Below are 26,873 nucleotides of genomic sequence, written 5' to 3' on the forward strand. Positions count from 1 at the left end.
GAGATAGCTGTCTCTTTGCAGGAGCTGGGAGATTGCTCCCTGCCCCCAGGAGCTGCCTGCTGCTGGGGCAGGCTCTGCCACTGAAGCCAGGGCAGAGACAATGTCCTCCTGCCCCAGCAACAGGGAGCTCCTGGCCTCAGCACCTCAACTGGGGGCAGGCAGCTTGGAAAGAGTAGCAGGGGAGGGGCAGGTCCCAGCCCACTGCCCCAATCCACTGATGGGGCAACCAGCAGATCAGGACAGGGGGCTAGGACCTGCCCCACCCTGCAGCTCTTTCTAAGTCCCACACCTTGATCACCACATCGGGGCACAGGGCTGGGACCTGTTCCCAGCTTCAGCTCTATGATTGTGGACTGGGGAGCCTGTCCCCAGCCCCTGCTCTGCAAATGAGGAGCGAGGCCATGGAGCTTCCTGCTGCATGGGGACATTATCCACGCCTTAGCTCTGGCAGAAGGCAGCCTGTCCTGGCAGAAGGCAGCTTCCAGGGGCAGGAGGCAATCTCCCACAACCTGCTGCCTGGCCTGGCAGCAAGTTTGCTCACTGTTGACTGTCTACACACTGTTGGCTGCCTTAAGGTGCAGTAACAAATCATAAGTAAATTTGCTACTTGTATTTACAGGTAGCAAATTTACCTACAATTACAGCAAATTACTGCACAGTAAGCATCTACATGTGTAGACAGTGACACTTAAGTGTGCATAAATTTGTTCTCATCTTGAGTAAAGCATCTCATGTAGACATACCCACTAACATCTGTATTTCCGCAGTAATACCAAATATGACAAGTTTTGAAAAATATTTCAGTTCAAGCAAGAGTTAATTCATTTAGTTTTGTACTCACAGATATTTTACATGATTTAGAACAGGGGTGGGCAAAATACAGCCTGCAGGCTTGATCTGACCCACAAACTGATTTAATCTGGCCTGTGAGCAGGTGCCTAACAATTGATTACATCAGGCCCATGGCTGGCCCTGCAGTGCTCCACATGGGGCCGAACCCAGGCTGTGCTCCTACCCATGCCACACTCCTGCCTGTGCCTGCCAATGGCGCCGGCCCCAGCCAATGTGCACAGCTTTCTGTCCCTAGTGCCCTCCCTTATTCAGGGAGGCTTACAATTCCCATGATGGGCTTAGGTCCATGCCCTTTAAAGCACATCAAATAGCCTGGTGGGGTGGCTCCTGGTGTGCCTACAGCTGCCCAGTTACTGTTTGGCTCCCCCTGCCTCCAGCAGCTCCTCCACCTGCCCCTGCTGCAGTGCTCCAGGCATGAGGTAGCATGGGGAAATGGTGGCAGTTGTGGGGATGCATGCTGTGCACCACACACCCAGCCAGGCAGAGGGAAGCTGAAGCCAAGTGGCTCCTGCCCTAGTGTGTGGGGCTCCAGCTCCCAGCCACCCTCTACCCACTCTACATGTCTGGTGCGATAAGAAGCCACCTGCAGGTGGCCAAGTAGTACCTGCAGCAAAGCCAAACAGTACTCAGGCAGCTGCAGCTCCTCCATGAAGCTGTGTACTCTGGCCAGGGTTAGAGCTGTTGGTGGGCAAAGGCTGCCCTCGGTGGAAGCAGTAGGGGCTGAGACCCATGTGGAGCACTGCAGGGCAGCCGCTGGCCAGATGGAGTGGGGAAGGGGGCAGACCACACCTATACCACACTGCCTGGGCAAGCTCTGCTGTATGTGTCCCCTGCTCCCCCTCCCCCAACTCCCGGCCAGCTCTTGGGACCTAGTGCATGGGCAGCCCCTCACCTACATCCATCCCCAACAATATAAACAACAGTAAGACTTTATTTTGAGCTATTATGCAATCACCTCTATATGCACTATACAGAAACACATACATCCAGGAGAGAAATTATTTTTTGAAATAAAATTAAAGTACATTATAGTAGATGTTTGCTTTTTAGTATACGATAGTTTTTTTAAATCTATAATTTGTTAAAATGATACTTTCTGAAAGATTGTGTGTGTGCAGCCCTTAAGTAGCTCACCAAAACTCATCAAGCGGCCTGCTGGGCAAAATAATTGCCCAACTGTGATTTAGGCTATATTCTAACTCCCATGAAGGTCAGTGGAAAAGCTTTACCTGGCCTGGGGACTGGCTCTTGTAGAGCTACAAAAAAGTAAGTGTACAGCTGTACAAGCTGTCATTAGTGCTACAAAGACACTTTAAGGGCTACAAAATAGTAGCACTTTCAAAAAGTAACTTGGTAGTATCCCAGTGTTTTAAGACCACTCCCCCCCCAAAGGGCCAACACAATCTGGTCTGAAGTAACTTCAGCATATATTTGTCCTTATTTTAAAAGATATATTAGTTCCTGTTAAATGTGATACTGCAGATCTCTTAGCCACGATAAGAAAGCAGTCTTAAAACTGAAGTTATGCAATACCAATCCCTTTTAAATCGCTTGCTTCAGCTTTTAAATGCTTTTGTAGGTTAAACTTTCCCCAAAAGGCAGTAGGAGGAAGGATATCTTGTACTCCTTTAAGACTGGAAAGGACTTCTTTAAAAATAAATTAAATAAAGCCAATTCTGCTTTTTTTTATCTTAGAAATTTTAGGAATGTGAAGTCTGATATTTTCTGGTTTTGTTGAAGGATCAGCAGGAGGCAGCAAGGATATTTATCATGAGCTCTTATCACCTTAATTGATGGAATGTGGGTGTTGGATTTTAAACCAAAGCTCCATTTATTTAAACATGTATCAGAAGTCTATAAAGAGCTCTACACTCATTCTTTTAGCACGTGCGATCTCATCACATACTTGAGCTCTCCAGTCATCACTGAGTCTAGACATTGACAGACTTGTACACAAACAAGCCAGAAAATTAAAAGAAATAATCCAACCACCACTTTCAGGACTTCTTTCACACAGCACAACATAATCTAGAGGCATCAGGCCATATTTCTCCCCCAAAAATAAATGTACAGGGGATAATCAGGTCAAATTAAATTATATTTTTTTTAAATAGTTGCTGGCGATGGTTCCTTTCTTTCTACTATTACATTCACTCCAACAATGAGTATAAGGGAAAGATGGTCCGAGTAAAGTCAAAATGGGTGTACTTACCCAAGTTCTTATAAATAAAGACTAATGAGTAGGGCATGCATTTAAATTTTACCTTTGCAAATCTAAGGTATGCTAAAGTACTTCAATTTAGCAACCACATTTCTTAGTACTTTTAAAAACATCTGAATGATTTACTCTATTGATATTCTGTAGATACTTTGAAAATTTGTACCATAGTTTCAAAGTTTCATACTACTCCCTTCTTAAGCCACTTCTTATATCTTTAGCTTCTTCTCAGTCATTAGTGCAAGCAAGGTCTGCTGCTTTTGATGTCCTTTTCTCTTTGAGAATTATTTTTTTAAGTTTAAATCTTTAATAATAGTCATCTCTATCCATAGATTTAAAAACACTTTACAAAATCGTAACTGCTATTCTCATTACACTTCTGGGCAGGCAGAACTTAGAAAAGATACTATTATAACACAAGGTCAGCAGCTTGACAGTGGTAGAGGCAGGTACAGAATAGCCATTTCAGTTATCCCATCCTGTACCTAATGGACACACTGCTTCCATATATAACGTTTTCTGTGGTTCACCATAGTTTTAAAAAGCTGGTTATGAAGGTGTCTCCAGACTCAGATTATAGTCTAACAAGATTCTGGTCTACTACTATACCAATATGACACTAATGACTAAATGGGGCGGGCAATTATTTTGGGCAGAGGGCCACTTACTGAGTTTTGGCAAGCCATCAAGGGCCGCATGACAGGCAGCCCAAGGCAGATAAATATTAATTTTCTAAATTTTTAGGGGCCCCGTGAGCCAGATAGAATGGCCAGGCATCTGGCCCCCAGGCCGCATTTTTCCCATCCCTGGCATAGGCAGTACGAATTTTTTGTACTTAAAGAACTGCTTAAAAGACTCTCTAACTGGAAAAAACAGGAAGCTGCAGCAAGAAGAACAACCAACAACCTGCGTTTTATTTTTAGCCTTCGGATTGAGACAGTAGGAAGTGGGGGTATCAGACAGATTGTCTGGTTTTTGTAACTGTATGGTCCCCCTAAAGTAATCCCTGAATAATTTTAATTATCCTGAAATTAACCTAACTTAATCTGTCATCTGCAAAGTCAGTCTGGGTCCTTCTATCTCTTACACAATGAGTGAGTATTTACTAAAGATGCAACAATTAGAACACCAGGTCTACTGAATCAGACTGGCCGCAGGTCCCCTGGACCTCATGCTCCTCCGTTTTCTCTCCGCTCCACATTCGCACAGGGCTCCTTCTCCTAAACTATCTTTGTAAATTGGATGCTTATCTTGCTGGGATCCTATGACCCCAGCTGACTTCCTGCCCTTTGGGCAGGAGGCTGGACTAGATGATCTCCCGAGGTCCCTTCCAGCCCTGATGTCTATGAAACCTATGAAATCTATGAAGCTTCCTGAATAGAAACCTGCTCTTATGCCTAAAGTCGTACTGGTGCTGTAGGGTTAATAGGAATAGAAATGGAGTTTGGCCAAAACTAAATATATTTACAATGATGCATAATCAAACAAGCTTTTTGTAATTACCTCCTGTTAAATCCTAATACAATGCTGCTGTTTATTCAGCAAGTATAAACTCAGTTCAGCCTTTATTCAAGCTATCAGCTATGTGACTGGACCGGCAGCAATAGGGCAAGCTTTAAACGCAAAATAAAGTGCATTTCTATTCTACTCTTGTACAGCTTGGGGGAGAAGTTCAGAAGTAAAGCAAAAGAGTGAGTTTGCAATTAAAATACAAACTAGAAGTCAGAAGATCAAAGTTTTAATACCAGCTCTACTCTTCACCACCAGTATCCTTGTTCCCTATGTTTCTCCACCTGTGCAACTGAGTTAATGTCTGTTCTACCTTCCTTACAGGTGTGCTGCAAAAGGAAATTCATTAGTATATGCCTCACAATTCATTAGTAAAATACCTCAAGTTTCTTTGTTGCAGTGTAACCTAATTGCAAACCCCCAGATGTCCCTTCTATATGGCTACAAAAATGAACACATACAAGTTGTTTTTTTTTATTCTAGCCAAAATCCACTGCTGTGTTCCTTTTTGGGGTTCTCTCTTTATTAGTAGGCATGAAATGAAAAGGTGAGCTTGAAACATCAAGTTGTTTGGATTAAACTTTTCTAACATTCTTTGCCATATTTGAGCAAAATTTGTGAACAGTTATGTGATTATGGTACCTTACATTATTTTCAAAAAAATATTTTTTCTCATCTAATTGGGCAGCATTAGTGGAGCATTTTTCTTCATGCAGAGGTAGAAAGAAAATTTAGTTTATCAGAATTATTCCAGGAGGTTAAATACACACACTACCACAATTATCAGTTACAGATGCATTTTCATGGGATGGAAACAGATGGACAATCCAGGACAATGAATCAGAACTGCCCGGAATTTAAGAAACATATTGTGGGGGCATGTACTCTGCATCTCTTATTTATCTTATGAATCCATTTCTGAGGATTTTTAATGGCTGAACAACATTAGCATGTAAAGTTACATAAAGACAATTTGACAGAAAGCTTTAGGACCAGGGACGGGCATTTATTTCCGGTGGAGGGCTGCTTACTGAGTTTTGGCAAGCCATCAAGGGCTGCATGACAGGCAGCCAGGGACAGATCAATCAATACTAATTTTCTAAGTTTTTTAGGGACCCCGCGAGCTGGATAGACTGGTCTGGTGGGCCACATCCAGCCTGCAGGCCACATTTTGTACTTAGCTTTAGGTTAAGTACGGACAATCAGAAAGCCCAAGGCTGAGATTGAATCAGTCTTTGCAGGTCAGTCTAAACTGCGTAGACTGAACCAATAAGCAACTAAACAGACATTCACTTTAGATTCAGGAAATGCAGCCACATGTCTGCAGTGGCCCAAGCCAGAAGGCGGTGGGGCTTGGGGGTGCTAGAGCACACCTCCCTGCTCAGCTGAAGGCAGCTTGGGCTAAGGCTAGCTCACTCACCTGAGAAGAGAGGTTTGGGGGAGAGGTGCAAAGCACCCTGGGATGCTGGGGAACTGTGAGTTAACTTGAATCTGGAGGGGATCTGGGGCAGAAGTTCAACAGACCAATTTAACCTAGATCAGTTAAGTCCAATACTACATCCATCCAGGTTTATCTGAAACTGGCTTTGGCCATTTTGCAAGCAGTTTATGTGCACTGAGCTTCTGTTGTGTTACAGATCTGAACTGGTGTCTGATTACTTATACTGGTTTAAGTGTAATTTCTGTCCCTAGCCTTAGAGAACAGTGAGGCAGTGATTCTCTCCTCTAAGCCAATCAAATTAGAACATTTTACAAATGTGATACAATAATAAAAAATCCCAGAAATGTATTTTTGTAGAAAACTTAATTATGCTGGATACATGAAATAACTAGGGTTTGATTTTTCAGTTGTGTGTGACTAGGATTTGGGAAGTGTGTTAATGGTAGTTGGATGGTTGTTTTTCACAAGACACTTGAATACTACCACAGATTACTACTGAAAGCACAGCAGTCTGAATTGCTAAACAACATAGAATGCTTCAGAAAGCAAGAGGAGTACTTTGGGGGAGTAGCTAATACTGGCAGAAAGAACGTACAACTCAAGAAAAACAGAGGAAGAACCACGACAAACCTAGATTAAACATCAAGACAAGGAACAAGGACAGCAAACATTTCAGATTTGGGAAACTGGTACTACTTTATAAAGAGAGTGTGCTGTTGTACATAAGTGCTACTCACTTGCCTTTTCACATATTGCAAGAAAAATATAGCAAGCATGTATTTAAAGGAGGATTTCATTTCTTATGCCCCTTCTACTGTATTATATTACTATCATAAGTCAGCCTTTCAGGTGCAAATGTGGGCTGTATACACAAGTTCACATGATCTGGGAGAATTCTCCCTTTTTTGTCTCCTCGCTGGTAGAAAAACTCATGCAGAGACCCCTAGACAGACATTCAAGTGACAAGCTGCTGAGCACCCAAGGGCCCCTGTGCACGCATGTCAGCATGCTCTGCAAGCTCCCCAGTCTGCCTAGCAACAGATGACAGCGGCGCACAGGGCAGCCCTGATTGGATGACTCAGACTGCCTTTCAGGCTGTCTTTTCCTGCAGCACAACGTAAGGGCTGCTCGGCTGGAGCAGTAGAGTCCAAGCCAAGTAACGCACTGTTTCCTCGCACCTGTGGAGGAAGAGGGAGAAGTTGGGAGCAAAACACACTGGGAAACTAAACTATTGTACTGTAGCTTGTCAGAAGGTAAGTATAGAGAAGTTGGATCTCCCAGGAGCTATTTAAATCTGATTGTTCTCTTGGAATGGCTGTTCTTGCTTTGAAAGAAAAATCCTGAATATCTGTACTCTTGTGATTTCTACTAGGAAAGCAGCAAGTCTCCTAGTAGAAACAGAATGTCTGTATATGACTTTGGTTTAGCTTTGGGAAAGAAGTCTAAGTCACCTTTCTGTCTAAACCCATTACACTAATAGTATTCCTGTAAATCCTGGGACACCCCGACTACACGGAGGAGGAGGGGGAACAAATACTGCAGATCTCACTGAGGTAGAGGATATTTTTGTATCAGCAGGGAATCCTTGGCTACCCCTTTAGGTTAAAGCAACTGGGCCCATTAGGCATAGATTTAAAATGGATAACAGCAGAATCCCTAGTGATAAAGAGTCTGATATTTGACCTATGTCTAGATATTTTTTTTTTTTATTATTTCCAGAGGTGTAAGCTTCTGAAGAATTATCTACTTACCATCCTGTTTGGGTATCGGAGCAGCACTGGTTGCACAGGAACTCCTGGAATGAAGGCACCTGAAACCATAAATCACTTCTTAAAATATAAATATATGACTGGGAAATATTAATTGATTAAGACAATGGGGAGCTGTAGCTGTGGGAGAGAAAAACAAATGGTACAATCATGAACCCAACCAACTAAAAAAAGAACCTGAGGGCTATTTTTTTTTTCCTTTTAAGTAAAACAGGACAAGCGATATAAGAAAAGCCCTTTCTTCAGTGTGGCTGAGCTCCAGAAAAGGGTTTAGATCAAAAGCGACTCCCTCAGATTTCTCAATTCCTTTCAAAATTGGTGATACTAAGCTCTTCAACTCATTACCTACAGTAGATCATACATTATCTACTGCAAGTATGTTTTTCCTTCCTGCAGTCGTGCGTAACAGCACACATACTTTCTGTCTCTATCAGTTGTGGTACAAGGCTTACCCCTTTGAAAGTATTTTCTCTTCCTGAATTGTGCAAATGTTAACTAATGTACTGTAGTTTTTTTATTTTGCTACAATTCACTTAGATGTACACATGTTATTACAGCTCTTTGGTCAACACTGACTAAATATGTAGCTTTAGGGACCATCACACTTTCTGAACTATTTCTAGGTATCACGCTTTCTGAACTATTGCTCTCCCTCTGAATAAATGTCAGTCATTAAGAAAACACCATGGCCTAGCTATTCATATGATCCTTAAGCAGAATACCATAAAAGATGATTAGGCAAGATCTATTTCAGCTAAACAAGGGCTAGAAGCAAATCACCACCTTGTGGTTTCCTAAACTGCCTTACGGCAGCACCTGAAAGGCCTGTAGAGCTTTCATTGGCAAGCAGCAGCAGAGGCTGCTTTCTGACAGACAGTGCCATTTTAAAGCCTCTCTTCTGTCTGGCAAATAATCCGTTGTGCTAATCCCACTAAACACTAGACTGAGTAGATTTTATAAATCAGCTACTAAATAAACCCTGTGCAGCAAAGATTTACATTGAAGTGTTAATATTAGATGTGAACAACTAACAGAAAGAAATTGCACAAAAGGACTATCTGAATGCTCTCAGGATAAATGCAACTGTTAATTAGCCTATATGGCACAATACAGTTCAGAGGTGCTTCTACATTTGAACCAATAACAATTTAAACATTAGAGGTTTGCCAGATAAAACCTAAATGCTTCTCAAACTAAAGGAATTTGATTGGGTGAAAATGAGTTTCTATAACATTTTTATAAAACTTAGTATAATAGAAGAGGTTCTATAGTTAATGTTTAATTCTTAATGAAGAATCTTCGTTAATAAATGCATTATAAAATAAAGGCATTTTATTCCAAGAATAAAATTAATGGACATCCTTTAGTCCTTCATGACCACAGCATAAGCTAGAAAGAAAGTGAAACAGATTAGTCTAACTTCAGTCTGCAAGCTTCTGGAAACTGAAAAAGTGAATCAACTGCAAGCAACATAAAATCAAGTAGATTGTTTCAAACTACTGTAATGCAAATAATCTAAAATGTTACAAGTAAATACCCCAGTTATGAAAATCTGGATTTTTAGAAGAGTTAATAACTGGACGGGACCATCATAAATGACACCCCACTCCAAATGAATTGACTTTTCAAAAAACACGTCACTCTTGCCCATGATATTTTAACAACAAGCATACAACAGAATAACTCTCACCTTGTTTAAAGGTGATGAGGCAAGAACGATTTGTACAGGTGCCTTCTGGGAAAATCAGGATCTTGGATAAGGAAAAAATGTATGTAAGTTTATAGCTGGGATATACTTTAGCATTAGTCTGAATTCTCATTCAGATCCTTTGATCTGTTGATGAGCCTTTATACTGTACCACAAGGTTATAACTTTGTCATCCAGGAAGTGATTCGATTTGTCTGGATTTGAAAACAAATACCTTGTAAGAGAGCAAATTTGGGGAATGGCCTTTGTCAACTCTGAGATACAGTACAAGACTTCCAATGCTTCCCTTGAAATATCTCCTGTTGGTATTAATATGAAATTTTTCCTACCTCCTTACAGAACTGTAAGCTGTATAAACAGAGATTTGGACTGACATCAAGTACATATAAGACATCACTCAAGCACTAACAGATACAGATGCTATCAACATGAACCTAGATGCCAACTGTGATGAGATGATCACGGGTGAAGGGGAAGCAGCAAAAGACAGACTTGGAGTGGGTGCATTGATGAACCAGACACACCAAATACCCAGGAGCTAAAAGCAATCAGCAGGAGTTACAATATGACACACTGCAAACTCCTTACGGACTGCAGGGCACTCCAGCAACGGTGCCCTTTCAGAATACTGAAGCAGGGCAAGGACAAGTGACTTGGGAAAAGTATTGTTGTAACAACCCTTTAAGAGCTGCTCTTGCTCCACCTTCTACAGGCAATTGATGCAATAAAAGAGTATATGGTCTAATAACTGCTGGCTTTAGGAACAGCCCCTTGGAGAGGCAGGCAGATGCATAAAAGTTAAAGCAACTCTGAGACTCTTTTAATTAATGATCTAGGGACAGCACCAGACACAAAAGGTGGTATATACACAACCATTCTGGTACCCAGAGACATACAACCAGAATGTGGTTGTATAGGCACAAAAAGCAGCTCAAAGGACCAGGGGCTGATACTTGAAGAAAAAAATCCACAATCTCATAGGTAAAACCTAGTCAGCCATTCTCTAGACCGAGATAGCTGCCCTTTGAGAAACAAATAAAAACATGTGACAGGAGCCCTGAGTGCTCCTAAGCACTTAGTGGAGGTTAAACAAGTGATAACCAACATATGCCTCATGTGTGTTGCAGCCTGTTTGTGGAAGCAACAAGACCCTGGTGCTGCTGGGAGAGAGTGCTGAGCACTGGCCTGTTCAGTATGCTCTGTTTTAGGGAAGAGTGGGGAAATCTACTGGCTCTTTCCTTTCTGTTGTATACTTTTAATGCTGGCAGTACTTTCCCCCCCAGGCATTAAGAGAGTCTGTGACTTTAAAAAAAATTATAACCTTTCCCCTCACCAATTTTTTTTATGATCAAATGGGAAAAGAAAACCATGTGGCTAATGCCTAGGATCAGAAGTCAGAGAGCCTGGGATACATGTTGTAACCTAGAAATCTCCAAGGCTGTTCTAATTTAGGCCACAACCCTAAGCAGCCCCTGACACCCGAAAGATTCTTTTTGTATAAAACCACCTCTGTATCCTTTCTCTCGAGTGGAGGGCTGACAAACCTGGGCCATGTTCTGTCTTCTTACATGGAATCATTTTTAAGTATGTAAAAAATAACCACACTGGCTCACTCACATCACTTTCTAAGCACAATGTTATTAAAAGACTGTCCTAGACTTGATATATGTATTTGTTTAAAATACTTGTGTGACAGACAAACAAGGAAATAACGAAGGAAGCCATAAACACTTATAAGGTAGCTCTAAGTATGTGTTCATAAGCCAAATTTAAGAAGTCTAAATTCTAACTAAAGAATTATACGCTTTGTATAAGTGTGTGGTGAAATGAAAATAAGTTTAGGAAATTCTATGCTGGGGAGAAAGTGCCTGCCACAGTATCTGTGAAGCTGCTCCTCCAACACTGTTTTTCTACAGAAAAGCCTGACATTCAGAAGACTCTACATCAGCTTTCTAGTCTGGGTCCCCTGAAAGAAGTGCTAGGAGCACAAAACCCAGCTTGGTGCTGAAGACTTACCTAAACCAAGTTAGAGAACACAGCCAAAACCAGGCTCAACTTGGGGAAAGTCGGTGAAGTGGCTTCCAAGATACAGGTAAAGCTATACGTCTATTTAGGGTTTGTCTTCACTGCATCATTAGCTTGAGGTATAATCCAGAGTTCTACCACTAATGTGACTCCTATCCACACGCAGATAAGTGGTGGTTTAAGCTTGAATGAGCCAGCCCTTCATGAGGCCTGGGGACAGCCCAAGTCCTTCTAATACTAATGCTGAAAAGGCAGTGGACACAGAGTACCTTAGGTTACAACGACTCTTCAAAGACTAATTCAGTCACTGTGCATGAAGCATTATTTTACAGGGTGAAAGTGCTCACTGGAGCTAGCCTAAGCTGAGTGAAGAAACTCAAGTCTCCAAACTGGAGCCAACTGCTGCAGTGAAGACAATCCCAAGTTTCAAGGGGTGATTGATACACTTAGATCCTGAAGTGGGAAAAAAGAAACAACCTTAGAGTCCTTTGCACACATTTGTAATAAGCTGTTAGTAAGTTTTGATTGTAAAAATAATTCCTTAGTAACTCAAGGGTAATCATGCTGGAAACCCCCTTACCTTTTCTAAAGGCTGTGATACACCCAAAGTCAGACACACTCTCTTCTAGCTTCAGTGTTATAGCTACAAGTATATACCCAAACGAAAAGACCTTTGATACTTAAATTTCATAGTTTACTTGGAAAGATGCCACTGTGCAGAACTGACTAAGCCCATTTCACCTGCGGCCACTGGCCTGCTGATGTTGCTCGTTTTGTTATTTCATTGATTGTATTTCTTCGAGAATCAGGGTCTTGACGTGATACCAGTACAGGCTGAAGGGAACTTAAAATTCCTGTGAGAGAAAGATTCAAGTTACTCATATCATATTAGCACCTGAGATCAAGGCATCATTTTAACAGGCACTTTATAACTAGGCCTGTGCGAATAGGGAAGTATTCAATTAGATTCAGGCAATTCAGAGAACAGTGATTTGATTTGGAGATTTAGATCACTGTCCCGAACTGATTTGGCTGAATCAGAGATTCAGAAGAGATTCAGTGATTCGGATCGGCCTGCAAGAGGAAGGCACAGCTGGGCGGCTGCAGGTTCTCCTGCGGCTCCTCCACCTGTGCCTGCCTCTCTCTGGGCAGGGGGAGCTGTGGGAGAAGCCCCCAGAGTTGCCCTGCCCAGCCCCAGCCTCCTGGCAATTAAGAAAAAAAAAAGCTCCACACTTACCAGTTGTACAAGGACTGTGGGGGCTCTGGGTACTCATGGCAGAGCCCCCCATGCAGCCCCCACTCCCCGATCACCCTCCCCCTCCCGTCTGGCCCCTGTACCTGGCCCCAGCTGTCCGGGAATCAAAAAAAAAAAAACCACACACAAAAAGAAACCTGCACTCACTGGCATTAGCAGTGGCTGTGGGGGCTCTGGAGCCATGTGGCAGAGCCCCCTGACATATCCCCCATTCTCCAATCTCCCCCCTCACCTGGCACCAGCATCCTGGCAATTAAAATGAAAAGCCATGCACTCATCAGCTCTGGCAGTGGCAACTGGGGCCTCTGGGCACTCATGGCAAAACACCTCTGTGCAATGTGGGGCAAAGTGGGGAAGCGAGGATCACCCACCCCCCGGCACTCACACAGCAGCTACCCCATGGTGCGGGTGCAGCACAGCTCGGCAGGGTGTCATGCATTGTCTGGGAGCTGGGGCTGAGTACTGTCGTGCTCCAGCTGACATGTGGAGCTGCCCCAGCTCCCAGGCAATGCGCAGTGCCCTGCTGAGCTGTGCTGCACCTGCGCAATGTGACAGCTGCCATATGGGTGCCAGGTTGGGGGGGCGATCCCTCACCCCTGCCCCATGCTGCATGGGGGCGGCTTTGTCATGAGCCCTCAGAGGCCCCCAATCACTGATGCCAGAACCAGTGAATGCAGGGCTGCCTTTTTTTTTGTGCCAGGAGGCTGGGCTGGACAGGGGATGAGGCTGGGCAGGGCAGCCATGGGGGCTTCTTCTGTGGCTCTTCCAGCTGTGTCTGCCTCTGCCCTGGTGGGGAGAGCTGCGGGGGCTCTGTGCTGCTGCTTACCCAGGTGGCAGATGCAAGCACAGCCTGGTCCGGGCGGCATCAGGGTATAGCCCCTGCTCCCAGTGCTGATGTGGGCATGGCAGCACTGGGAGTGGGGGCTACGCCCTGCTGCCACTTGCCCTTTCCACCCACAGCAAGCTGCACTCACATCCTACCCCCACCCCAGCTGGGCAAGCAGCTGTGCCCACATCCCGTGCCCCACTACCCGTTCCCAAGTAACGTCCCCCCACCCCCCAGCTATGGCTGGGAACCTCTTCTGAAGCTTTTCCAAATCAATTCAGATGCTTCAAATTGATTCTTTTACTTGTTATGTCACTTATGAGATGAATTGATCATGTATTCAAATGAAGACATTACTTCTGGTTTAAAAGTGATTCAGTGGGAATAACTTGCTACAAGATTCACTTATTGACATGGGAGCCTATGTTCTATTGACTTTCAAAGACACTAACACATATAAGTGTGTCCTTTCAAAGGTATCTTAAGTAGGTACTTCCTGGGATTTTAAAAGTGCATAAGCAAGTCAGGTGCCTAATTCATACTGTTTTCAAATGGAATTTCATGTCTAGCAGTTGTAATAGATACTACAAGGTCTCTCTTGACACTTAGGTGCTTTAAATCAGTATTTCTCAACGCATTCAAAAGTTGTATAGGTGGAACTTCAACTCACTGCCCAATTTAAAAAAAAATCAAAGTTGTTTGCACTTCAAATAGATGACTCAACTGATCTCTCAGACAGCAGGGTTTTATTTTTATCATGGTGGGACCAGGGTTTTTTGACAAAATGGTTGGTGGGATGTAAGGTGCAAAAGGTTGAGAACTGCTGCTTTAAATACTTAAAAACCTGGCCCTCAGTCACTTTTGAAAATGAAACTTGAACTCCTCAGTGGCAGGACTTTGATAATTGTATCTCATGTCAATGATACCACTTTACTTACTGCCAAAGATTGGGGCCGCCAGGTTCTCAGGTCTGGATACCATTGAAGGCAAGCCAGCCAAGACACAGACTATCCCATCAAAGAAGCTTGAGTGTGGAGCTACAGCAAAGATGGGGGCCTCCAATGGACTTGCTACTTTCCCCTTCACTGTAACTTGGAAGCCCATCAGAAAGAACATGGAACGTCCTAGGCCCTTGAGGACGATTTGAATCATTCTCCTTTAAACGGAAAAAGCAACAGCATATATAAGTTCATTACCTTCCTTAGTCACCAAGGACATTGTTTTCTTCACACTGTTAAAACTAAAATAAAATCATAAGAAAAGGGTTTCTTTGGTTGTACAGTAGAGGACCCTGACATAAGCAGCACGAGTTAGAAAGAAACAGACTTTAGTGTCTTTTTGTACTGTAAACAGTAATTATGAATTCCAGTTTGAATCAAAAGTAGTCACCAAAACAACTTCAATCCTATATTTTTAAACAATCAGATTTAATAAAGAACCCCCAGTTAGGATGGAAAGAGATAAGGTTCCTCTACCCAGGAATTCTGACCTATTTCCTGATCTTGCTGCAATTCACTTCCTGTTGGTTTTCACTCTCTAGTGTTACTCAGTTGCAGAAGGAGGAAGAACCTGGAATGCATCCAAGGACTGAAAGACCAGGGACTAAACCAAGAATCTCTCACTGTAATGGACACAGCTATGAAACAGTGCTTGGAATTGCAAACTTCAACTTGCTACAGTTGCTACAGCTATTTTTATAGTAATGTTGTAGTGGTAACAACAAATATTACCAACTAAATCCTGCTTCTCAAGATGTGTGCGTTACATGAACACAGCACTTATATATATTTATATATATATTTCTGTCACCATCATTCTCAGAAGTTCAAGGCTATTTGTGAACTGTTCTTCATGAGCAATGGAGGATAGCAGTGGCTGCGTGTGAGGCAGGAGGGGGTGGGGGAGGTGGCGGCAGCCACACAGAGCAGGTGGTGGTAGCAGTTGCCACGTGCAAGCTTTCTCCTCCAGGCATCTTGATGGCTGGCCAGAAATTCTAGTTAATACAGTATTCCAACTACTAGAATACTGGTTAACACAGCTTTTACTGTAGTTATCTTCTTAACTAAACCAGTTTAACGAGGTGTTTGTTGAATCGCGTTTAAAAGGACACATCAACTTGGTCTGTCCCCATAGATAAAGTTTCTTATATTTGCAAGACTGCAGAAATCTCGTTAATTTTGTTTCAAACATGTGAAGCAGACACTCCCCACAATACATTTGAAATATTTCTTTGATATTATAAATAACTAAAGATAATTTTCAAAAAGAATGCAAGGAAAAGAGAAACAAAACTATTTACGTTTGGAGTTAGCATCAAAGCATCACAGAAAAATAGGGCTGGAAAAGACCTCAGCAGGTCATCAGATCCAACACCCTGCTCAAAGCAGGATGATCTCAGTCTCAACTACCTCATCCAAGTGTTTAATCTAACCTGCAGTCTCTGTAGGTAGCCTGCTCCTGTGTTTAACCAGTTAAAAATTATTTTCAATATCCAAACTAAATTTCCCTTGCTGCAGTTTAAGACCATTACTTCTTGGCCTGTACTTTGCAGCCACAAAGGATATTTTATCACCTTTCTCTTTAAAAACACCCTTCAGGTATTGAAAACCAGTATCAAATCCCACCTCTGTCTTCCCTTCTGCACACTCTGCAATCCCAATGCTTTCAACCTTTCCTTACAGAAGCATAACTAGGGTAGGTGACAGCGCCAGTTGTCCCAGGCGTTGAGTAGGGGGAGGTGGGAAAAAAAGCAGTGGCACAGTCACAACTAGAAGCTAATCTGTGCAGCTGCAACCCCTAGAAAAAGAGGCATGACAACATGGTCAGATGCCTTTGAAGTCATGTTTCCTAGGCCTCTGATTTTTGATGCTCTCCATCAGACTCATCCCCCATCCCCGCAATTTTTTTACATCTTTCTTGAAGTGCCGTACCCAAAACAGTACACACAATACTCCAGTCCTGAATGGAAGAATTACCAAAGGGAGAAGCTTTTGAATATTGTGATAAAATTTACCAGAAACTTAATAGTAATGTTTTACCTCTTCCATCCCTTAAGTGGTGCAGACCCTCCTGGAGGCTGGGAATAAGTTGCAATTGCTGCAAAAGGCCATGTTAGAAGCAAAATTATCGCAATGCATATGATCCGCAGTGGTAGCAGAATAATTCCCAAAAAGATCATCTGTAAAGAAAGAAAGAAAAAAAAAGCATGACGAAAATGTATCAGAATTCCTTTGAAAATTGATCTGTCAATTATATAGTGTGTACTTTAAATTACTAATGTCAGTACTATGCAATAAAAAAGAAAAATCAGAAATGCATTATGGGTTTCTAACAAGACATGGTGCTTACATAAATGGAAGGGAATACTTCCCACCCCTTCTTGTGGAGCATTTCATACTCAGTGCTTGGACAAGTGCTGCACTAAAAATTCAGATTCCTGGATCCTAATAGGAATGAAATGCCACATGACACTCACTTTTAGGGGAGAAATCATACCCAGCCTAAGACTAATAATAAAAGGTTGCTACCAGTCAATGCCCCCATGATTTTCTATTTATATTATTTTCTAGCGAGCAAATATCCACACCACAAACCTTGCTGTGAACAGGTTTATTTTGCAGTTTCAATCTAATCAGAAACACCAAGAACCAAATAGGCCATGATTCCATTTAAGATGGTCCTGCCAACTTGGAGATGAGGCACTGTGCAAGAGGACTTGTTCACTAGTGATGTCTAGACTGTACCTGTTGTATAAACAAGGACCAAATTCTATTCCATCTATTAGGCTTGTAAAGGACTTAGGTGCCTAAGTGCAATTACATTCCACCCTGCTCTAATATCTGAAAAACAATGGATCCTGATTTTTTTTCCTCAGTCTTAATGACAAGATGACTGGGTATTACAGAAGTACATGCATTGATGATTTCCAGGGATGTGAACAGGGTGGAAGAGAATCAGACTTAGGTGTCTAAATGGACTTCGGAACATAATAGATGGAAAATAATCTGTTCCTAAAGGTCTTCAGTCCCTAGGGTTACTCTGGAATCTTTCACAAGCAAAGTCTTAAAAATATTAAAACATAGATTAATTTGGCTTAAGAATGGTGACAATGCAATCAATATTGTCTCATCATCTTTGAAAATCTCACACAAGTATCTTTGAATTCTTCAGAACAACAACTTCATTTTTCTTAAAGTTTGAAAAAATTGTCATCAACATGCTAAAATTCAGTGTACAAGCAACTAAGATAAACTGAAGTGGAAGAGCTATTGAAAAAAGAGAGGACAACGTGTCATTATACACAGGAAACCAGTTAATAAGGAGACTCAATATTTATACACCACAATACTCACAAAACTAACTTCTCATTGTCAAATTTTTCTTGGACTCTGCCCTGAACTCTCTCAAACTTGTTAAGAAAATACATTATAAATATCCTAGAAAAACACAGATGGCCTCTTCCACCCATTTAAAAATGGTCCTAAAACCATTCATCCAGTAGCATAATAAAGTGTGTGTGTGAGAGAGAGAGAGAGAGAGAAGTGGAAATCAACTCTCACCCACTCACTCACATACATAGTACTTTGCAAGGTTAGATGTGGTCACACATTAACAGAAAAAAATAAATGTTAAGTGGTGGGGCAAATTATGTGAACTCTACTGCAAATAATTTATCACAGTATAACAATATCCTTTTTCACAGAATCATAGAAAATTAGGTTTGGAAGGGACCTCAGGAGGTCATCTAATCCAATCCCCTGCTCAACGCAGGACCATTGTCAACTAGATAATCTCAGCCAGGGCTTTGTCTAGTTGGGTCTTAAAAACCTCCAAGAACGGAGATTCCACAACCTCTCTGGGTAACCTACCTGTTCCAGTGTTTTATTACTCTTCTAGTTAAAAAGATTTTCCTAATAACTAACCAAACTTCCCTTGCTGCAGCCATTGCTCCTTGTTCTGTCATGTGCCACCAGAGAACAGTTTAGCTGCATCCTCTTCGGAAGCCCCCTTCAGGTAGTTGAAGGTTGCTATTATATTCCCTCTCAATTATCTCCTGTCCAGACTAACTAAATAAGCCCATCTCCCTCAGCTTCTCCCCATAAATCATGTGCCCCAGCCCCCTAACCTTTTTCATTGCCTTCTTCTGGACTCTCTCCAATTTGTCCACATCCTTTCTTTCTGTAGTAGGAGGCCCAAAACTGAACACAATACTCCAGATGTGGCCTCACCAGTGCCAAATAGAGGGGACACAGTGGTCCAGATGTGGCCTTGCCACTGCTGAGTAGAGGGGACTAATCACTTCCCTAAATCTGCTAGCAACGTTCCTACTAATGCAGCCCAGTATGCCATTACCCTTCTTGATAAAAAGGGCACACAGTTGGCTCATATTCACCTTATTGTCCATTGTAACCCCCAGGTCCTTTTCTGCAGAGTTGCTGCCCCCAACCTCTCCCCCACAATCTGTACCAGCACACAGGATTGTTCTATCCTAAGTGCATGATTTTGCACTTAGGATAGAATCCCATGAATCCCATGAGATTTCTTTTGGTTCAATCTTCCAATCCGTTGAGGTCTCTCTGAATCCTAGCCCTACCCTCCAGCATATCTACTATTCTCCCCAGCTTGATATCATCTACAAACTTGCTGGGGGTGCACTGCATCCCATCTTCCAGGTTGTTGATGAAGATATTGAACAAAACCAGTCCTAGAACCAACCCCTGGCACCTTCCACTTAATACTGGCTCCTAATTAGACATTGAGCCATTGATTACTACCCTTTCAGCCTGAAAATCCAGCCAGTTTTTTATCCACCTTACAGTCCATCTATCCAACCTGTACTTTCCTAGCTTACTTACAAGAATGTCGTGGGAGACCATATCAAAAGCCTTGCTAAAGTCAAGGTATATTATGTCCACTACTCTCTCCATATCCATAGAGCCAGTCATCTCATAACAGAAGGAAATCAAGTTGGTTAAGCATGACTTTCCATTGGTGAATCTATGCTGACTATTCCTAATAAGGTGGCCATCATAGAGGACAGTCCAGTTGTCCTCTATTGATACGAAACTGGACGCCTTTATGTCCTCTATTTTCCTCTTGAAGAGAAAAATAAGAGGACGTAAAAGGTGTCAGGTTTCATATCAATAGAGGACAGAGTAGCAGAAAACAGGAATGTCCTCTATGATGGCCACCCTAATTCCTAGTCACCTTCTCCTCCAGGTGCTTAGCAATTAGAGGTGCACCAATAAAGATTTCCTTGGCTGACGCTGATTATTCACCAGGCATATCAACCAATACCAATCTGGTAACTGCCTTACAGGAATGCAGCTGAGCAGTGTGAAAAGCAGTGCCTTGCAAGTAAGTCTGTGGAGGGGAAGGACAGCTTGAGGTCCCCACAGCGAGACAGGGCGTAGGGGTAGGGGTAGGGGCTGGGTGGTGAATGGGACTCCAGGTCCAGAGCAAGGAGTGGAACGGAGCTGCAGGCAGCTAGTCCAGGGGATCATCATCCCAGCACTTAAAGATGGCAGGGTGGCACTTGAAATCAAGCTCATCAAATGGCGGCAGTGGCAGCAGCAAGCAGTGCCTCCAGCTGCTACATATGCAAGAGGCACTGTACAACCAGGATGCAACTCCCAGAGCAAAAGCAGCAGGGTGAAAAGCCCTGAGCCCACAGTGGGAAGCCTGCCTCTGCCCCACTCTGGTTAAAAGCATCCTGGTGCTTAAAAATGGTGTTGGTAGAGTTTGAATTAAAGCTCTTTTGATGATCTTTAGTTCAAGCACCCCGGCTGCCATTTTTAAGTGCCAGGATGCTGATCCCCTGGACAAATTGCCCATGGGCTCCATCCCATTCCCCCAGGATCCCATTCATCACTCTGCCCCAGCCCCACTCCCTCCCTCACCTTGGGAACCTTGATCTCTCCCCACCCCCACGCCCTTTCCCTCCCCCACACCCCTTTTCTTCTACAGACTTACCTGCAAGATGCTGTCTGCATTCCTGGCTGGTGCATGCATGTGGCTGCACGCATGCACATTGTGTCTGGGAGCCCTGCCTGGAAGGCATATGTATCAGTACATTAATCTGCTACACTAACCAAAAATGTCCGATAGCCAATAATGTTAATTTTTCTTTTATCAGTGGCCTCAGTCTATTGGTGTACCTTTATTGGCAATGGATGATTTTTGTGTTGCTGTTAACAAGACATGCTGTATTTACACAGTGAACCCATCTAAAATCTTGAAGAAGTATCCTAAAGGCTGCTGGTATTAATTGATCAGCTACTGACCTAACTAATCACAATGCAAGATGGGTTTAATTCATTGGTTTGAGTTTTGAAATAATGCTGTAGTGATCCTCAACTTTTAACTAGAATCCATTTTGGGGAACACCTCCCTTACCTCCATTTTAAAAAGCTGTACAGAATTAGAAAGTTACACTGCAGCAAGTGCCTTATAGGGGCCAAGCAATTTTTTTATATATTTAATGCTAGAATGCGGCACTGTCTCCATCCTGTAAGCTTTTTTATTTTTAATTTTTTTAATCTGTAGCAAAGAACAGTGTTCCTCCCTTGGAGACAGACCACCTAACCTAATCTTTACAAATGGCTACTTGCTGTTCAGTAAAAGCAAGGGTCCAAACAAGAAAAAACTTCTGGAAAGTAGTTTCCAAACTGCACCGCTTGATTAACAACAAATTATATTATATTGCATCTTTTCTCTCATTCAAATGAACTAATAATTACAGGGCACTGTGGATATAAAAAGGATTTAAGCACCATTCATCCATTACTCCATATACTATATTGGCAATAATTTTCCTCGTGTCTCTCTCACCTGTGTCACCATTTCTTCAGTATTGAAAAGTATATTTACCCTTTTTTGCAGCTCATAGACTGTAGTCAGGAATTGTGGTTGCGTTGTGCTAGTTCCTGAACCACAGACACCTAGCCAAATGAGCTCGCAAAAGCTCTTGTGCCACAGTATGAATGTGTGCCCCAGAGCACAAGAGGAAGCACAATAAAAATGCACAGAATTTGTGAGCCTCACAGCAGTGAGAAGTCTGAAGAAGAGCTATGAAGGATGACAACAAGTTACCTTTGTAGATGCTCAGGAAGAGCCCTCGCCACCTGTATGGATGTGGTGAATCAAGTATTAAAGTTCCTGCCTGAAAAACTTTGCATTTGGGGGCCAAAAATGGTCACTGTTTCCTCAAAGAACACATTCCTTATTACTTGGCTGTTATTTCAATATAATGAAGCTATAGCTAGGAAGGAACACCATGGTCCACAGCCTTATTAAAAGGTTTTATATTTAAAGTCAGAAACATGTGGTCTAAGGAAACCTTCTATCTTCTACAGGCTGACATTCAACATGTGAATGATTAGCCTGTAAATAAATATTATTAGCTGAAGACAAGTCAAAAGGCACACAAGATATTCTACACACCATATAATACAATATTCATACATAGCAGTATATATGGGGTCTAGGAAACTTTAAATCTCTCTCTTTCCCTTTACACTTAATTGTGCCTAACCTATGTTGTGCCCTCAAGTCTTCTGTCCTTCCATATCCTACAGTGCAGCTGATATAGCACAAATTGATTCAACTTTGTTATACAGTCACCCAGAAAGCACATACCCGGCATCAGTATAACCTGCACATGTGCCTAAAAATATATTTAGCCAAAAGTCTCTGAAGTCTCTTTTTTTGCTACTTCATTCTTTTATCTTTACAACAGACAAATGCACAAGACTTTCAATTTTACCTTCAGTAATTCAAGCCAAGTGCAAGTAGAGCTTGATTACTACCAAGACCCAGAACTAGGCATTTATATACGTGCTCCACAAGTGGGGGAGAGGCACTTTAATTAGAGCACCTGGAGCATCTCATGTATCAGTGTTTCTGTGCTGAAAAATGGTGGCAGGGGCACTTTAACTATAGTTTATCTAATGTGCATCTAATGAGATTTAGTTAAAGCACCCCCACCACCACTTAATTTATTACATTAGAGGTAATAAATTTAATGTGCATTAGGAAAAGCACGTTAATGAACAAGTATACATGCCCACTAACCCTTATATAGACACATGACCCACTGTCACTGTTTGTTGCATTCCCATTTGTTTGTTGCATTCCCATTTGTGCCCAATTTACAGCAGGTGAGTCTGTTAGTCTGTAGCTCAATAGACAGCAGCTTTTAGCTCTGGATTTACTGAATTAATTCTCTACTATGTAAACCAAGATAGAGACTTATACATGGAACACCCGTTCTGAATTAATCTAGGATGCTATCATGTCCTCAAGATGCACTTCTCATGTTAGAATTCCTAGAAACAAAAAGATATAGCTACAGATATCAATCAACTTGTGTGCGGTCAGGATGGACTGCTTTAAATACAAGTAACTTACATCAATTTGTTTTTATCATGTTTTACACCAAAAGTGGGAAACCTTTATTCAAATGATCAATTTTAAATTAGTTGCATTTGTACTTTTCAGTCATTTTCATAAAGAAAAGGTGATTCTCCTTGGCGAATAACCACTAAAACAAATTTATCATAAATTTACATGCAGTTGCACATCAGTATTTTCAACCTGAAGAATATGCTATCATACACTATAGCTAAATATTCATTTATTCAAATTCTTACCATTCTCAACTTTTTTATTTTAGAAGTGTCATTTACCATATTTTCCTTTTTTAAACCCAAAGTAAATTAATCATTTATTTAATGTCAAGCTTTATCTTAGTGAAGATTGAAATAAAATAAACTTTGGCAAAAATAGCTTTAAAACTTGTTTTCATTCATTAGATAGACTTTATAACTTAAAAGGTGATGAGTACATAATTTTCCCTTATCAAAATTTGTAAATCAGTTATTTTACTACTAACAGATTTGATTATTCAACAGTTAGCACATTTTTCTGGTCACCATGTCCTATAAATATTTTTAAACTAATAGATCTTGTCATTTCACAACTCGTATTCATAGATCAGAAGAGGAAAACAGGTTTTTCAGCTTTTTTGGCACTCAATTGGAATCTCAACCTTGAGTAAACAGAACTAGATGTGCTGAATAACCCCCATCTGCAGAAAGAGTTGATGTTGTCAAAAGCTGATTTAGAACTTCAGCAAGCCCAGGGGCTTAGGCAACGATTTCCATCAGTTCAGTGATTCAACTGAGTAAGATTTTGGGAGCAGTTATGTAATGCTTGAATATTAGTTAATTAAAATTATTTTAATATTTTTGACTTCCTTTATCATCCTTACTCATTATCTCCATGTTATATTTGATTATAAGATACCAGGGGTAGACTGTCTCGGTAAGACTTCAGCCTAATGCAGTCTAGTTAGAACCAGAATAGGAATTACTATCCTCTTGAGGTGCTGAACTACTTTAGTACAAAACATAGGGTGGCCATCATAGAGGACAGTCCAGTTGTCCTCTATTGATACGAAACCAGACGCCTTCATGTCCTCTATTTTTCTCTTGAAGTTCTTGAAGAGAAAAAATAGAGAACGTAAAGGAGTCCACTTTCATATCAATAGAGGAGAGAGCAGCAGAAAACCAAAACATCCTTTATGATAGCCGCCCTAACAACACATCTCTTATGTCTGTATAATGCACAGACATATTAAATGGAGACATGCTAGGTTTTTATATTAAAATATCACAAATAAGTATGATTTCCTTAACTACTAACATCATGTGTGTGAGAGAGACAACTAAAATAGTTGATGGTTAGGGCAGAGACAACTGAGTATCTAAAGTTTGTTCTCTTTGTGGCATTTGACCAGGCCAATTTGCTCCAGGTATGACTGGATATATTGATGGATGCAAGGCAAATATCTATTCATTTTCTTTAATGAGTTATTTATTATTAAAGTCTATTCTTTTTAATAAAATTATTTCACTAACAGTACAAGAACTGTAAGAGAAACGTCACATGTTTGCAGGTCACAGCTCCAAAAATGAAAGTAGACTGGTCTATTTCAACTTTCTGGTTCCCTGTATTGGCATTCTGGTACAACCTTTGGGCTTAAATACTGCAAGAAAATATTGAAATTCATCATAAGTTTTGTAAACCAGGAAGATAAAAAAAACACACCCCCAAGTTTAGAGGCATAGGGAAGTATCCCATCCAACTAAAAAGGAACTAGAGAAATCCGAAGCTAAAATGACAACATTTTAGTCTCCTTCATGATCCAAACAGAGAAGACTGCTGAATAATGGCAGAAGACCAAAACAATCTGCCTGAGAAGTAGACTGACTCAAATTCCACTGACTCTGGCTTTTGGCTTTGATCTCTTTCTTGGCAGGGACAGCATATAAAACAGAATCACGCATTCACGCGAAGCCCGGCAGACTGCAGGTGAGCATCAGGCTCACCATATGCTGCCTTTTGCAGGACCATGGCCGTAAAGTCTGCCAGTGTACAATCCCTCAAAAAATCTTTCAACTGAGAGCAGTGATGATTGTAGTAGACCATGATTTAAAACAGTAGGATTTTCTCCTGTATCAGAATCTGCTATCATAGAAAGCTTGCTTGTTAAGAAGATGCCCAGGGTATGTTGCAGACCACGTGGGCAGATTCTGTTTGTATTTAAGATGAATTTGAAATCATCAATAATGCACAAAAAGTAAATAAGATCCCAAGTTATCATGTAAGTGTCTCTCATTTTCTCCATGCTGTTTGTTCGTTACTTAGTATTTAATAGCACTTGGTACAGAACCTCTCCAAATTCAATTGCACCCCGATCCCAAATATTAAAGTATCAGCAGAAAACAGGAGCTGATTAATTCGTTAATTCATGCTGTGTTGATTATCGTTACTGAGAAAAGGTCAAGACAAATTTGGCTCATAGTCTAGAATTTATAAATAAGATTTCTTTTTCAACTCTAAGCTTAGAAAAAGTTTGCCTTCTTTTAAAAAAGGCCTTGATATGATTGAAAGGAATGTCTGCCATCTACCCTACCCACCTGCAGTGCTTCCAGGCTTCTTACGCTGGATTTTTGTTATTTCAGTTGAGTAAGTAAATGAAATGCATTAGTGACAAAGTGAAGCTGGCATCTCTATTGTCCAAACTAATGGAAGCAAGAAGCAAAAAACCCCCAAATAGTTAAGTCTCAAAAAGATAAATAAGAATTAATTAAAAAGGTAGTGTTTAACTTGAGTTCTTGTGAAATCGAGGTATCATTTTTCTTGATGTCCCAGCATCCCAAGGTGCTGAAAATCCTCAAGTCGTGGGGTAAATAAATTTTTCCTGCTTTATAAAGATCACCTTAGCCCTGACACTGCAAACACGTAGGAACGCCAACAATTTACTCCCCTGAGCTGCAAGCTGAAGTCAAGGGAGCAGGTTGTGCCGGTGCAGTCAGGCACCTGTAGCCGCCATGGCAGGATGGATCGGTACATGGCCCGGTCTGAAACACTCCGCAGGAGCAGGACAATGACCCGTTTCTGCCCGTCTCAGCTTTGACTCAGAAGTGCCCTGTTCACGTTGGCCCGGGAAGAGCTGCACTGACGCCGGGCAGGAGGAAGGATGCGGCGCTGGCAGCAGAAACGCACCCTCCGTTTCCTTTCCCAGGAAAGACGGGCAGTTTCCTCTGGCTGTGAAAAAGGCTCTTCCTGGAGAGCCCCGGTGCTGCTACGGGATCTAATGACAAGCTGGGGCCCACACTAAGGGCCGAGTCTGACCTCACCGGGGGCCCAGATACTGCTGGGATCCCCCGCCCCATCCCTGGAGACGCGCACGCGGCGGCTGCCAACCTTACCCGCGCTTTGTCTCCCGCACTCAGACGCTGCCGGTGCACAAAGGGGTTGAGGACGCTGGGCGGGTAGAGGGATTGCTGCCTGGGCAGGATGAAGACCCGCTGCGCCATGCCCGCGCCCGCCGCCGCTTCCTTCCCAGCCGCTGCTGCGGCCGCCGCCTCGGTGCACAGAGTCATCCCCCCGCCAGTGCGCATGAGCCGGCCGCGGGCCGCCCCTGCGCTGAGCCTGCCCTCGGGCCGGCGGCGCTGCCCGCCCTGTCCCTGTCCCCCAGCCGCTAGGCTAGGGCGAACAGTCTTCCCGGGCACCACCGACTGAAAAGGAAAAAAGACTGGCATGAGTCATTTAGGACGATAGACTAGAAGGGACCACCAGTTCAGTCCCTGCAATTGCACTTGACTAGGTAACACATATTCAGTCCAAAAGAGCCCCCAAGAGCAATCATTTAAGTATTGCCCCGTCCCCAGCCCACGCCAGCTGTAGTTCACAAGCCATCAAA

At 42.3% G+C, this 26,873-nt stretch overlaps 1 protein-coding gene across 1 annotated transcript in view; it reads right to left on the reverse strand.

The window, feature by feature from the left end:
* The window catches only part of LPCAT2 (lysophosphatidylcholine acyltransferase 2), a 49,766-nt gene extending 23,226 nt beyond the window's left edge, over positions 1-26,540 (reverse strand). Inside the window, exons 1-6 of the mRNA XM_019535698.1 lie at positions 26,380-26,540; positions 16,642-16,781; positions 14,542-14,759; positions 12,264-12,376; positions 9,480-9,540; positions 7,772-7,830 (exon numbers count right to left, since the gene is read on the reverse strand). Coding sequence (XP_019391243.1) covers positions 7,772-7,830; positions 9,480-9,540; positions 12,264-12,376; positions 14,542-14,759; positions 16,642-16,781; positions 26,380-26,487 — 699 coding nt within the window. The 5' untranslated portion in view covers positions 26,488-26,540. The remainder of the gene's footprint in view (positions 1-7,771; positions 7,831-9,479; positions 9,541-12,263; positions 12,377-14,541; positions 14,760-16,641; positions 16,782-26,379) is intronic.
* Positions 26,541-26,873: the final 333 nt, after the last annotated feature.

The sequence above is a fragment of the Crocodylus porosus genome, unplaced genomic scaffold (assembly GCF_001723895.1).
Source record: "Crocodylus porosus isolate Cpor-Errol unplaced genomic scaffold, CroPor_comp1, whole genome shotgun sequence".
Lineage (NCBI taxonomy): Eukaryota > Metazoa > Chordata > Crocodylia > Crocodylidae > Crocodylus > Crocodylus porosus.